Here is a 14,722-nt window from a genome sequence, read left to right as displayed (position 1 = left end):
AAAGAGATGTATTGATGTAGAGAGCAGAACAGTTTTCATACAGCTTACACTTCTTTAGGCTTTTCATCTAGAGCAAATTGGTAAGTTAGAGGTCAGCTCCTTTGATTTGACACCTGTAGGATGCCAGCTGTGCGTTTGGTGTTTAATTTTGGTTCGTTGCTTTTTGTTGTTGTTTTTTTTTTTGTTTATTTGTTTGTTTTGTTGTTTTGTTTCTACCTTGGAGGTCTCACACTTGTCCCCTCGTGGTCTTTTTCCATAAACATTGCCTCTGATAGCTTCCTTCAATTTTTCAACAGGGTCCACCTGGTCCCATCGGAATACCAGGTCCAGTTGGTCCTCCAGGACCCCCAGGTTTGACAGTAAGTTTCTTAGCCTGTTAACCACAAAATGGTAAAGAAGGCAGTTGCTTCTTTCTTTCCATGTCCTCAGAAGCAATGGGCAAAATGCAGAGATTACTTTAGTCATAACTTGATATGAAGACAGTAGCAACCATGCACTCAGTTGACCCTGGAGCTGCTATTGTGCACATCTCAATGTGATGCCTTTGAAACATTCAGCCTGTTCACAGAGCTCTTTTTACTTTAAATTAGCCTGAATCTTTCTGCAGACCGTATTGGCGTTAAACCTGAGAGTTAAGATTTAGCTTATTTAGACTGAATTTTTAATCTTTTAATGAACATCTCGCTTAAAGGAAGAGCTCATTTCTCATGTATCTATGCAGTTTAGTTCTAAGCAATTCATTTTTTCACAAGAGGACATGCAAAGTGCTTGGAAGAGTAACTTTTGTTTTCATTTTTTATTAGGGACCTCCTGGTCCACCAGGGCTACCAGGACCTAAGGTATTTTCCGTCTTTTGCTGATGGTGGTTGGAGTTGTTTTGTTTTTCTTTCTGTTCATTTGTGAATTCTAAGGGCTGACAAGATTTACTTTTTGCAGGGTAATATGGGCTTGAATTTCCAAGGACCTAAAGGTGAAAAAGTGAGTAGGTGATGATAATGATGTTTGCTTTTCACTTTCAAAATACCTATCCTCGCCATTTTGGGATTTACTACCTGTATCAAACTGCCATCTTCTTACACGTTAGGGTGAACAAGGTCTTCAAGGACCTCCAGGGCCACCAGGACAAATTGGAGAACAGAAGAGACCAAATGACATTGAGTTTCAGAAAGGAGATCAGGTAAATGGGAAGCTATATCCATCTATAATCAAGATGTGATTACTGAAGTCTGCATTGGTTTGGCTCATATACGCATGCGTTCTACTGACTGTATAGAGCTTCTGTTATTTTTCTTAAAGCACAGACTGTTTTGGGCCTAAGTAGTTTTCCTTCAATAGAAAGCATGCTAGTCACATTGGCTCAGTTACTTCTCTTTATTAAGTAACTATCCTATGGAAGAAGCTGTCTCAAAGGAGACTTATAGTAATGGTAAAAGCAGTTGAAGTCTTCCCTTGGAACACCCAGCCTGAGATTGTCAAAATTGTAGGGATTATGATTCCCATTAATTAACGAGCTTAGTCATCCATTGTGAAGAAGTCTTAAAAGTTTTAGCTTAAATTATTTTTCTCTTTTTTTTTTCTTTCTTTTTGTTTCCCTTAGTCATGCCACAAGATCTTTCTTACTTGTCGTACGAATAAGTGCTTTTCCTGTTTCTGGACTCTCAAAAGTAATATCAAGCCATACTGTGGCAGTAAGCTCGAACTCTTGGTTGATTTATATGGGTTCTTTCCCACTGTAAATGCCAGAAAGTCATTGTGAGAGTTGTCATTTTTGAGGTTATGTTTTTTCCTTTCTACTTCACTGGGGATCATTTCTTAGTGCTGTCTGTTTGATTCTGGGTTCAAGTTACAGACAAGCTGAGCACCACCAGTGTCATTATAGGTGCCTGGATTTTATTTTTGCTTTGAAATTTCTGTGGTGTGCTCAAAAACCACCCCGAATAGTACAAGCAGTAGAAGGTTGAAGGCAGATACTTTGAGGCAAGAGTGGTGAATGGTTGTTTCTATGCTATGATTGTTTTGAAAATATCACTGTGGTGATAGAACTACTATGTAATTTTGAACTGTTAGTTTCTTCTATCTGTGTTTGGGTCAATTTCTTACTTTTCACCTTTTCGTCTTGAGGAATGCATCAGAAGAAAGCTTTAGTAGGCAGCAGTATTTTATGTTGTCAGTGCAGAACAGTTCTACTGCCCTATATCTTGATTACAATCTTTTGTTACTCTTCATTTCTGAAGAACATTGAGCACCACCAAGGTATCCACTGAGGCACATTTTCAATGTGCAGTCATCCTAAAAAGGTTTCAGTCTGGTTTTAGCTCTTTTTTAATATTTTTTTAATTTTTACTTTTATTTTTACTGCACTGTAGTTGAAGTAAATATTCAGCTGATTTTTATTACGGTCCTGAGCCATTTGTCTCTGTCATCAGGGGTATCTGAAGGACTAATTCTGCTGAAGTACAGGTATATGAATGTACAAAATCAAAGCATTCTAGCTACTTGCCTTATAAAGCATTTATCTTTGACCAACACTCACTATGATTTTGAAGTTTAAAGATTTGTTTATGTTTTAATACAGGTTATACTTGATAGAACAAAATCAGTAAAAAAAATTCTACATTACATGTATTTTTTTGTAAAGTATACACAAGGTTCTGGTGTGAATCCCCTGTGATCTCTGGTGAGGATCAACTGTAAAGATGGGCTTTTAAAAAGTCTGGGAGTCCACCAGGAAGGGGAGAACAACAACAACATAAAAATGCACAGAAAGCTTTTGTGGATTCAATTGCCTGTAGTGTTTTGTCTAGATTATTGTTACAAAGGTGTAACAAAACAAAATAGAAACCCTTAATTTTTCATGTGGAGATCCTGTGACAATTTTCTGTATTGATCCTAGTGGCCTCACAATTTCAGTAGTTACAAGCAACAACAACTGTTCTTCCTGTAATTTCAGCAGGATTTTGCATTTGTTCCCCTCTTTTCTTTCTTTCTGTCTTTTGTCTTCCATCCTTTATCTTATGTCCTTCTTCATCCTTCCTTCCATCCTTACCTTATTATATAGCAGCTGTAGACCACCAGAACAACAGCTGCAGAACCCACAGGAGTCAGTTGTGTCCTAGTGGAGCGAATCATCTAAATAATCAGGATGAACATTTAATAAAAATTAAAGTTTCACTTGAAGATCTGCACAAGTGAAGGATTGATGTGGCTCCTTGGAATTCTAAATGATAGCAAGAATATGTGCATATATATATATATATATATGTATAAATGTGTGTGTGTGTGTATATATATATACATTATATATATAATATATATTTTTATATTATATTTATATATATATTTAATATATATAAAATGGAGACACTATGGAATAATGGAGGCTTTAATCCTCTTTTTCTTTTGTCCATGTTTGACAGGGTATTCCAGGTGATCCAGGGCCACCAGGACTTCCAGGGCCACAAGGCCCTCCTGTGAGTAGACCTATTCTAGTTCTTTTTCATTGCATCTCTTCAAAAACTGTAAATTAATTCAGCACAGGCTTATGGGCTCAATTTAAGATTATGTTTATATGTTCAGGGTCTTCCCGGTGGCATAAAGGGTGAAAAAGGTGAGCAAGGAGAGCCAGGCAAAAGAGTAAGTAGTCTATTCAACCAAACATTTATTTTTCCAATCAATGTAATCTTTGAGAATAAAGCAAATGTTGAAATCAGGTGAGGCGTTCAGCCTCTGGGTAATAAACTTTTTTTTTTTTTCCTGTAACCTGGTAAAAAAGTCTGTGATGCATCTGGTTCTCAGCAGTGCTTCTAGATGTGGATATCTCAGGACTTTCTTATAGAATTATCTACATGTACATCTTCGTTTTAGACACAAGAAAACCTGATTTTAATGATGTTATCTGGTTACACAAGGAAGACTTCTTCAAAGTTCCTGGACTAGTTGGCTGAAACAGTGGTTTCCTATTTCCTTTTAGAGAAGGCTTCATTCAGTTAGTCATTTGCTGAGTTGCCCAAGCAGCATGAGGTCTTTTTAGGATGGTCTGTGTAAGCTCATTCTCAGTGTATTTATCTGTAAGATAAGCCACTAAAAGAAGTCTCTGAACACTGGATAAATGGACCAAAAGTCCATTTATCACACCTCAGGCAACCACTTCTGTTTACGTACTAACTGGAGACGGGACGAGTCAGGCTAGCTGCATCTGGGGACAGTATTAATCACTTTGTTCCTCTGTGTACACTCTGTCCATCCTGAAGTTGAAATTTATTTTAATATCACAGCTCAGGAAATCTGAGGACGATCAGAGGTGTTAAGAAGTAGGATGAAAATAACATGAATTGGACTAGCAAAGAAATATAAGCAGCGACCAGCTCAAAGCAATCTGTATTTTCACTTTCATAGCTTCTGAACTTATAGTTACATCAACATAATGGGCCCCTTTGAAGACTAAGACACAGATCTTGCACAGGTTAATCAGACTGTATTATAAACACTGCTTAGAAACAAGCTGGCAATAGATTTTTTTCAGTGTCCATAGGGATTAAACACTGTGGAAGATAAATCTTTGGCATTGTAGATAAAATTCTTTTTAGTTGCTGAGATTTATAGGCGAGGTTTGGTTTGTCTTCTCATATGCACGTGAGGAATTAGGCAGATTTACAAAGCCGAGGCTCTTGTTGTATTTTGAGTAGTGTTTGCCAAGTTGCTTTTCTTTGCAAAAGTAATTGGGAACCACATATATTTGCAAAGACCTAAAAGGATAGAAATCCTGAAGGGATGCAAGAGATGCCTTCTGCTAAAAGCTTATTTACCAACGTATTTGTTCTTATCATCTGAATGTTGTGTATTCAACATGCAATTTTGCTGTTAAGTGACTTTAAAATTGTATTTTAGCATTCCATGTTACTCTGTATGACTAAAACCCATTTCAATTTAGTTCATTTTTGAGAATCAGAATCACTAATATTCAAGACTACACAGATCAGAGTATACCCTGGTGCACGTATCTGTCTGCTCTTATTATCAGTTTCTTACTGATTAAGAGTTGATCATGGCACTATAGTGAAGCTTCATCAGTAGTGTAGTCAAGCTCCATTGGTTGTCTCTCATTCTGTAATGTTAACAGCAGACTTATGTTTGACTCTTCCAATGGATGGGTTGGAGTAAAATGGATCTGGCACTACTTTCACTGTAGCAATGGTGTACCTGTTTAGCAAAAATGCATGTTTTTTTGAAGTCACTTCTCTGAGCAGAATTCAGCTTCTTATTTTGGAAGTGTTCTTCGGAAAATTGCATTTAGCTTAAGGGAGAGTTAAAATTTAAACACACAAATGTTTGGGTTTAGTTTGAATGGTCACAGTACACTAATCTCCTAATTAAATGTAGCGTCTAGGAAGTTAGGATCTGTATTCCAAGCAAAGAGTTTCTCTGATGCTAAAGGGGTTTATTAAACGCAAAGAATCAGTAATAGTTAATTTAATACTGTTTTATGCTGTATTTGGTCACTTTTTTTTTTTTTTTTTTTAAGACTTGTGTTTTTGTGCTCTCATTTTCAAGAAGAAAACCTCCTTTAAGATAACTCAGTTGATTATAGTTGTTTAGTATCGTTGAGCTATAGATCATAAGAACTGCATTCTGGAGAGTTTGGTTTTGGTTTGGTTGTTTTTGTGGTTTTGTTTTGTTTTGTTTTGTTTTTTTGAAAAATGGGTAGTCAGTAAATTATTTCCACAAGATTTCTTCACCACTGAAGCATTTTATTTCCATGCATGTTTGTTTTTGAAGGGAAAGCCGGGCAAAGATGGAGAACCTGGTCAGCCTGGTAGGGATGTGAGTACCTCATACATTTTCAATCTCACCAGATCTTTAAGTTTTTCTTCTGATATGGAGAAGGTCTGAGCATAATTATTTTCTTTTCTTGAAGGGTTTACCTGGTGGACCTGGAGTAAATGGTGTTCCAGGAAGAGATGGTGAAAAGGTGTGCCAAGTTATTTGTCATCATTACTATAGTAGCTTGAAAACCTCTCATCACTGAGTTTGGTTTTGACTGAGCAGTAATTGCATTGCCTGTGCTGTTAAAACGTTGAGGAATATCTGCAATTATTATCTTGCATAATAATATGCAGTAAAAAATGCTTTTGATTTCATTGGTAGGGTGAAAAAGGTGACACTGGTCCTCCTGGTCCTCCTGGAAGTGTAAGTTGGTGATCTTTTCTTTCTGCATTTAGTTGACTGCGTTAGTTCATCGTAGTTCTGGGGTGACAGTGAGCTTGCATGTCCAGGTCTAAACAAAAACTGGCAGAACCAGCAAAGATTTCATATGCTCACTGATAGAAACAATTATATCCCTCTTTCTTAATAGATCCTGTGCTCTGAGATTGACTAGCTTACAAAAACAATGCTAGACTATAACCTCAAAACAGCAGAAATTGAGAAAGTTTCACTGAAGTTTATTCAGTGTTCTCCTGACAGTAAAGATGCTTTCTGTGGGGGGAGAACTTCTTACTGAAATTTTACTACGTTAATTCATTGAAGTGGGAAGAATACCCTGTCATTGGAATTAAGTTCAAAGGACATTGATCTTTTCTTCCCTTACATCTCTTTATGTTTCCAACTCTTTTCTTGCCTTGTAATTGAAGCCTTTTTTCACATAAATGTGAAACAATTACAGGTCATTACAAGACCAGGCATTGATGCAACAGTGGGACCAAAAGGTAGCAAAGGATTGCCAGGACTCCCAGGAGCCAAAGGGGAGCGTGGATTCTCTGGTAGGCCAGGCCCACCTGGCTTGCCAGGTTCTCCAGGTAGGACAACAAGCATAAAAACAATTTGTATATTCAAATGTATGAATGGATGTTTAATTTTGTGGTCTTTTTGCTCTCCTTTTGACAGATAGACTAATCAAAAAGTGAAAGCAAAACTACTTAGAGCTACCTTTAAATGTTCTTAGATTGTGGAATTAGTATGAGGAAATCTGAACATTCATTACCTGCTGTGGGGAACAAAAAACACTAATCATCAAGGCTGTCAAACAGATACTAGCTTTATGGCCTTGGGCTTAATTTATGTCTTATCTCTTACCTATAACGCACATTATCCATTGCATTATTCAGAGAAAGTGTTGTGTACTGGAATCTGGTACCTGGCCATCAAATCTAGTCTTTGGTATAGATTGACCAGTCCTAAACAAAGAGGTGATCTGAGCCTACTACAGTGGGAATGCATAGTGACACCTGTGTTTATCTTATATATGTACAGAAAATGGCTGTAGTGTTGCAGCATGTAAGTTTTTTGTTTTTTTTTTTTCATCAGCCCCACTTCCACATGTCCTGGTTATGTTTTTTCTTTGTAAAAGTTTGTGTAGTTAATGAATCTTGGGTCAATTTTTCAAATAAGATGTCTGAAAAATGCAAAATATGTGTGTGTCAAACAGTGCACATCAACATGCAGATTTTCTTTCCATAAAAAAATATTACAGCATTACTTGTACTTGCATGGAAAGATATAGATTTACCTGTAGCATGTTATTCTTCTCATGTCAATGTCATCTTTATAAAAAGGGTAGTTTAAACATTTTAATAGCTTAAACCTTTGAGCTCTAAGGAAATTGAGTTCTTCCCATCTTAGGGATCACTACTGTTGGACCTCCTGGCCCACCCGGCTTACCTGGTGAGAGAGGGCAGAAGGGAGATCCAGGTTTACCTGGTGTTTCCATTCCTGGACAACCAGGACTTGATGGACCACGGGGACCTCCAGGGCCTCCAGGTCCTCCAGGACCACCTGCACCATCTGTTCCTCCTGGTAAGTGATTACCATATAGACAACAAAGAGACTGAACAGTTTTTTGACATTCATTTATTGTTTATTTTTTTGTTAACTTTGCCTCCAAATATATGATTTACCAGCAGCTGAAGCCCATGAGATTCCAAGCTATTTGTATACAGCCTCCCAAATCACTCACATCGCAAATCAGGACATTTGTAGGAGAGTTCTAACTGATGTACTCTAGATGATTACAGAATTTGGTGTGGGTTGAACTCTGGTTTTATTGTGTCTCTTTCTACTTCAAGTGAGCCCTGCCTTGACTGATCTGTGACATTCAGCTAGATTGGAGGAAGAGAAATCTTATCAGATTGAAGGACCTTTGTGCGAACTTACACAGTGATGATAGTCCTCTAGGGCCAGACTGATTCCAGCCTAGCTGTATAAAATCAAATATTTTTTCCCAATTGATGTTAAATCCTTTTTAATCCAAATAATGAAAATCACACTAAAATTTCCACATAGAGCAGGAGGTAACCACTTTAATGCTTTCTTGAGTAAACTCAATTTTCATGATATCATCTAATAAATGCTTGGAGGGGTTATGACACTAGGAGAGTTAGAATTCCAGTGTAATTTGATAAATATTCTAGCGGACGTTTAGGATGAAAGCTCCGGTCTCTTTTTGGGAAAAGAAAGCTAGGGAATGGGAGATGGAGTTGAGAAATGGAACTGATGGAGAGGGGTTAACATGGTTCAAAGAGGAATCCAGTGTCTAAATGGCATTGGCATCTTGAGTCTCCTCAAACTGATTACATTTCATACACATGCTTCTATGGTCTGAAGCTAAATGTAGTGTAGAGGTGGACGTGTACAGCCTGTGGGAAAGAGGTTTTGCAGGAAACTGATGACTGTTGTGTAGTATCAACAGATAGTTTTCTTTTGAGTTTAGATTACATTCATGAGCTGTAGCAGTCCTGTATATATATATATATATATATATATATAAAGTAATTTTTTTTTTGTTTGTTTTTTTTTTTCTTTTTTTTTAGCAGAATGCATGTATTCTAATACAGTTTGATCATGAAATCCTTCCTGCTTCTTCTTAGGTGAAGGGTTATGTGAGCGGGGTCCACCAGGTCCTCCAGGAATTCCAGGGCAACAAGGCTTTGCTGGAGAGAGAGGCCAAAAAGGTGCAGTACCATGGCTATATTTTAGGGTTTTTTTTCCTCTCTTTTTGTTAAAGCTTGTTAAACAGTATAAAGCTTGCATTAAATAAGGGTAAACAGTGCCTCTTCCTGGTAGGGTTGACTGTAGATGTTTTGTGTTTATGAGTAAGAAGTCTATTTTGTTAGGACTTAGGATAGCCTCTCCTTTAGCATGAGAGCACTGGAATCTCAAAGTGACTGAGGGTGTAACCAATTTGCATGTGAGCCTTGCATGGGTAATCATTAATGTGAAATGTAGCTTTGGATTTTAAAGTACTTTCCAGATAGATAGAATCTCAAAATACTTGTAACAGCGGTTGCCAACTCCATGTGAGAATGTTAGAACATTTTATACTTAATGAATAAACGCAACATTTTGTAAGGAAAGCAGCATTGAAATTCTAAATAGAAGATTCATTATTTGGGTTGGTCAGTCTAGAATGAGTTTGTCTGCTTGTTTGGTGAGGAAAAGAAAGGTATCTTTAATGTGTATCCTTGTCTCCAAAAAGACAACCTTGCAATGAGGATGCTGATATGGGTAAGTGAGAATCTTTTCCTGGCTCATCCATGGACATCTTAGATGACTTTGAGCATCTCACTTAATTCTGTACTCATTTCAAACATGGATTTTGTAAGGATTAATTGATTAACCTTAATGAAGTCTTTTAGTTAATACAGTGGTAAATGTCATAGAAAAGTCTGTATGTGAATGAAATTTTTAAACTTTGTGGAAAAAACTACTTTTTTTGTTTTAATTGTATGCATTTTTAGTGTATTGTCAAGTCAACCAAACATCCCCAGTATTGATTTTTGCCCTCTTGGATCTTAATTAAATTTCAGGATTTTAGTGTATGTGTTTTGGGATTTTAGTTTGAAGTGTTGAGACCCTACTGTAAAGGTGACTAATTGCCAAGAAAAAGGTTCAGTTTTATTCTTCATTTTTGTAAGCTTTTGTTTTGTTTTGTTTCATACTACACTACCCTAAATACATTCTAACCATATATATTATTTGCCTGATTCACAGTGACCAAAAAGCTTCAGTTTTGCCTTCATCAGGGAAGCATTCTGATATTTAAGTTATCAAATTGTTACATCAAATTGTCATTTTGGACCTGATATTACAGATCAGTAGCAAGAGTTTTTAATATCTTCTGAGATCTGATGCTCAAGTATTCTTTTTTTAATGCAACTCTTCGTAGGTGACCAAGGAGACACATGCTTCAATTGTATAGGAACTGGAATATCTGGGCCTCCTGGTGAGAGAGGACCACCAGGACCTCCAGGTAGTCCAGGTAAGGTTGTAGTCTTCACTATTTTACATAATATATTCCACTAAGCCACTTCAAATTTGAGTATTTGTTTATTGTGTTCAAATTCAGATGCACAGTTGCAGTCTCAGGCATATAGGTGGCTTGTGTCCTGTCTCACCCAGCTAGGGACTATAAGAAGGAAACAGGCTGCATATGTGTAAAATAAGCACTCACTTTTTTAAATCTAGTTTCAAAAATAGTAATTTTCTGATCAAAGACAGGCTTACAAGCATTCTGCCTCTTGAAGGTACATGGCTTGCTGTAGATTTAGCTGAAAGAGAAAAAAAAATCTGCTACTTGCTGTTTCTGAATGATAGAAGAGCTGGAACTTTTTAAGTGGAATGTTTTTGAGTTATGGGTTTTGTTCTGCCCAAGTAAAATCAAACTCACTTACTAAACCTTACCCGATTTTAAACAGTTTAGCCTATTATCTTGTGCAAACAGCGTGTTTCGTATTTACAGCTTCTATATTTTAATGTCTTTTTTATCTTTTCCTGCACTACTCAGGTTCTCCTGGTTTTCCTGGGCCAAAAGGTGAAAAGGGGCTTCCAGGATTAACTGGCCTTGTAGGGCCACCAGTAAGTGGCTCTGTTATGTTTCACTGAGAAAACAGAACATCTCATTTGTCTTGTGTCTGATAGATCTGTGTACAAATTCTTGTCTTATATGAATACTTTTTGGTGTGTCCCTTAGCTAGTTTGAACACAATTCCTATGTTGTGCCAATCTCAGACATGACTTGAAAGGATAAAGAAGTTGTTTATTTGTTTTCCCTCAGGGATTCCCAGGGCCACCAGGTGCTCCTGGGAGACCTGGTCCTAAAGGAGACCCTGGGGATGTCTTGGCTTCACCAAGAATGAAAGGTGACAAAGGAGACCCTGGCTTCCCTGGACCTCCAGGTCTTCCTGGAATAGATGGCACTCCTGGACGAGATGGATTGCCAGGTCTGCCTGGCCCTAAAGGGGAGCCTGTGAGTCCCATTTTATGATCTCTTGATTGGATACATGTTTTGGGTGCATTTGGGATTGTGCAGATAAGAGGACTGACAAATGCAGATTTTTCTTAATGTGATTAACTCAATAAATCTCTTCGGTAGATGCTAATCTAGTGATGATACACTGAGTAGTCCCTGCCACCTGTCAGTGCCTCTTAGATTATATCACTTGGTCCTTTCCATTGTTCTCTGTATTTCACCTACATAGCATGAAGAATTAATTAGGTTTAAGTCTTGTCTTTACCATGTTATTAAGATGCTGACAGCTAATGGCCATGCAGGTTAGAAGGAAGAAAGTTGTCAAATAGTTTCAAAGCAGAGGAAATTAAATAATTCAAACGCTCCCCTTTTTTTATACTGCTGTTTTTATTTTCAGGGCAGTGTTGCATTCAAAGGAGAAATGGGAATTCCAGGTGACCCAGGAGTACCAGGTCTTCCTGGAGACAAAGGGCTTCCTGGACCTCCTGGTTTCGGTCCACAAGGTTCACCTGGTGAAAAGGGCATCCAAGGTGTATCAGGTCGTCCAGGGCCTCCTGGAGTTCCTGGTGAGTTAGTCTCTGTGTGTTCTTGAACAGAAGCTGTAAGTTTTTTTCCATGGGCTCTGGACAGTTCTCAGAACATAATGCTGCATTTAAGCTTTTCTCAAAGGCATTTGTACGCTCCCTTACTGAAAGTGACCACAGAATTGCAAAGTGAGCTGGAATTTCATATTACTATAGGAATATAACTTTCCCTTCTGCTCTGACCTCTAGAGAAGCTTCTACTTTTTAATTTGCTTGAGTAGAAATGCACTGTATCTTCCATGTGTACGCTTAATTATGATGTGACCACAACTGCTTTTAGAAACAAGGGTTAGCTTTTGTTACTTCTTTGTCAGCTGCACAGATCCTAAGCAAGTTGTACTGAAATTGCCTATGGAAAGTACTATTCACATCATGGTACCTTGGAGGAAGCTAAAAAATGATCTTCCAGAAAATTCTTACATAAATAATGCTTCTAAGCCTGTAAGTGCTGTATGGGGCTCAGAGTCAGATAGCCTATTAGGTAAAGTCTTTGTGGTGTTTATGTTCTTTGTAAGCCTGAGATATGGCTAGCAACTTTTCTTTCTACTCAAATACAGAGAAGAAAATTCCATTGACTGATATAAATTTATTCTTTTCTGTCTCAGGTCCAAAAGGTGACCCTGGTCAGACTATTACAGAACCAGGAGTTCCTGGTCCCCCTGGTCCTCCAGGAAGAAATGGTGACCCAGGTCTTCCAGGTAAAGCAGCAACTTTACCAGTCTATGGGATTCCAAGAGCAGTTTGTTTTCCTTATGATTGATTTTTGGTAACTAATTTGACTTTCTTCTTTTTACAGGGGATCCTGGTCAGCCAGGTCAGCGTGGCTTATCAGGCATCCCAGGTGCAAAGGGAGAGCCAGGTATTCCTGGCATTGGACTTCCAGGTCCACCAGGCCCAAAAGGTATATTTGCAACTATGTTGCTGTACTTAACATCTGAAAGAGGGGACGCTGAGGATTGTGCCTCTTCACATCTTTAGACTTACAGAAATGGCAGCAAGAAAACCATGTGCTGAGCTCTCATTCCTCTGATCTCTGTACTGCTCCTTTGTGGTAGCTTGCATTTTTCACTAATCCAAGGATGCAAAAGCAAATGGAAAAAGCTTTGAGAAATTATGAAAGATTGAGCTATTGATAAATGATTTCCAAATGTTCTCTCAGGATTTTATTGTTCCGGATGTGAACTGTTTATAATTGGTGTTAGAACACACAGCAAGGCGAGTGGGACTCTGATCAGAGGAGAGCACAGATCCTCTGTGCAAAAGACTGCATACTCAAAGCTGTCTCAGCCAAAAGGGTACTTCCTGATTATCCTGGAGCTTTTCTGGAATCACTTTTCATGTTACCTGAACATTTTTGGAAGAGTTGTTCTGATGCTCTCTGATATCTTTTCCTCTGCTGCCCTAACCATTATGTCTTGTGTAGGTTTCCCAGGGACTCCAGGCCCACCCGGAGCTCCAGGAACTCCAGGTCGCCCTGGCCTAGATGGACCTCCAGGACCACCTGGTTTCCCAGGCCAGAAGGTCTGTGCTTGCTTTTTTAATGTAAAGATTCATTTTATTGAAAGTTCTTTTGCATCTGTGAAGTTTGATAGGTAGGGAGGTTCTCACCTCTTGTTTTCAGCTTTTCATGGTGAGGAAATCTCTACTTGAAGCTTGAATGAGTGTAAACAAAAAGAAACTAATTCTTGAGATGATGTGTGTTTCTTCTTTACTGCTCTAGCACTTCCCAGGAGAGACTAAACTCAGAAACCTTCGTTTTAAAATCTGGTGATTTGAATTTGTTACAGGGGGATCGTGGATTTGGAGTTCCAGGACCACCTGGACCCCCAGGACCACCAGGCATAAAAGGAGTTCAGGGACCTAAAGGTGATCCTGGCTTCCCAGGAAACCCTGGACTTCCAGGACGGGCAGGTTTTGATGGAACTCCAGGACCAAAAGGTATAGAGAAGTCTCCCCTTTTCTGTTCTCTTTTGAGCTTAAAAACTGTTAATGCAATAGGAATCACATGGCAATTACTTCAGAATCCATTTTTCCAAAGCAGAGTTCCCTGTGTAAAAGGAAACTTGTATTCTCAAAAGGCAAGTAAGCAAGAGAGTAGATACCAACTTGTGGGTTAGTCTCTGAAAGTCTGTCATCTAGAGACAAATCATGTTTCTGTGGGAGTAAAACTTGCAGTAGGGTAATGGTCATTTTTGATACTCTGTGCGTAGAAGAACAGTGTGTCAGCAACTGATGAACTCCTATTGTTCTATTAATAATTACCTGTACTACACTGTGGAGTATGTCCAGTTTACTAAGGAGCATCTGTTAAGTTAGGTGTGGATTATGATGCAACTATCTGTCCCTGTGTAGTATAGAAATGTAAACTCTGTATATTCCAGAGAGAAAGAGAGAGCAAATCTCTGGCTTGCCTTTGAGGTGTATTTTTTTTTCCTATATCAGATCCATATTTATTTTGCTTGCAAAAACAAGATTTCAGAAACAATATGCAAGCATTACTGTGCATCCAAAAGTAAAAATCTCTGAATTGAGTTCACTATTTAACTAAGCAAGAATGTTCTTTTAGGTGACCCTGGACCAAGCGGACCACCAGGCCTTCCAGGCCCACCAGGCATCCCTGGCATTGGAGGCCAAGGGCCACCTGGACCTCCAGGACCACCAGGTCCTGTTGGCCCACCAGGTAAAATGCATATGAATTGTACCCTCAGTGTTGACATACTTCAAGCAGGTATATGGAATATTCAAGGTCCCTCTGAGCAGATAGATAAAGAAAAATGGAAATTTCGTGTCTGTTGGCTTGGCTGTCTTGACAGTGAAGTGAGCGAAACTTAGTGCAATGTTTTTTACTGAAATCAGAAACATATTCAAACTTGCTGTTTTCATGACATACAGAGCT

At 38.4% G+C, this 14,722-nt stretch overlaps 1 protein-coding gene across 1 annotated transcript in view; it reads left to right on the top strand.

The window, feature by feature from the left end:
• The window catches only part of COL4A5 (collagen type IV alpha 5 chain), a 78,925-nt gene that overhangs the window by 37,784 nt on the left and 26,419 nt on the right, over positions 1-14,722 (top strand). The window contains exons 11-31 of the mRNA XM_042825403.1: positions 297-359; positions 804-839; positions 937-978; positions 1,085-1,177; positions 3,417-3,470; positions 3,577-3,633; positions 5,776-5,820; positions 5,915-5,968; positions 6,145-6,186; positions 6,662-6,794; positions 7,618-7,791; positions 8,862-8,945; positions 10,160-10,252; positions 10,778-10,848; positions 11,048-11,239; positions 11,640-11,808; positions 12,432-12,524; positions 12,623-12,727; positions 13,250-13,347; positions 13,614-13,764; positions 14,393-14,506. Coding sequence (XP_042681337.1) covers positions 297-359; positions 804-839; positions 937-978; positions 1,085-1,177; positions 3,417-3,470; positions 3,577-3,633; positions 5,776-5,820; positions 5,915-5,968; positions 6,145-6,186; positions 6,662-6,794; positions 7,618-7,791; positions 8,862-8,945; positions 10,160-10,252; positions 10,778-10,848; positions 11,048-11,239; positions 11,640-11,808; positions 12,432-12,524; positions 12,623-12,727; positions 13,250-13,347; positions 13,614-13,764; positions 14,393-14,506 — 1,963 coding nt within the window. The remainder of the gene's footprint in view (positions 1-296; positions 360-803; positions 840-936; positions 979-1,084; positions 1,178-3,416; positions 3,471-3,576; positions 3,634-5,775; positions 5,821-5,914; positions 5,969-6,144; positions 6,187-6,661; positions 6,795-7,617; positions 7,792-8,861; positions 8,946-10,159; positions 10,253-10,777; positions 10,849-11,047; positions 11,240-11,639; positions 11,809-12,431; positions 12,525-12,622; positions 12,728-13,249; positions 13,348-13,613; positions 13,765-14,392; positions 14,507-14,722) is intronic.

Source organism: Centrocercus urophasianus, unplaced genomic scaffold, assembly GCF_019232065.1.
Source record: "Centrocercus urophasianus isolate 14NV4802_14NV808 unplaced genomic scaffold, USGS_Curo_1.0 seq_24, whole genome shotgun sequence".
Classification (NCBI taxonomy): Eukaryota; Metazoa; Chordata; class Aves; order Galliformes; family Phasianidae; genus Centrocercus; species Centrocercus urophasianus.
Note: the sequence above shows the minus strand (reverse complement) of the source record. Positions and strands in the feature narration are given on the sequence as shown.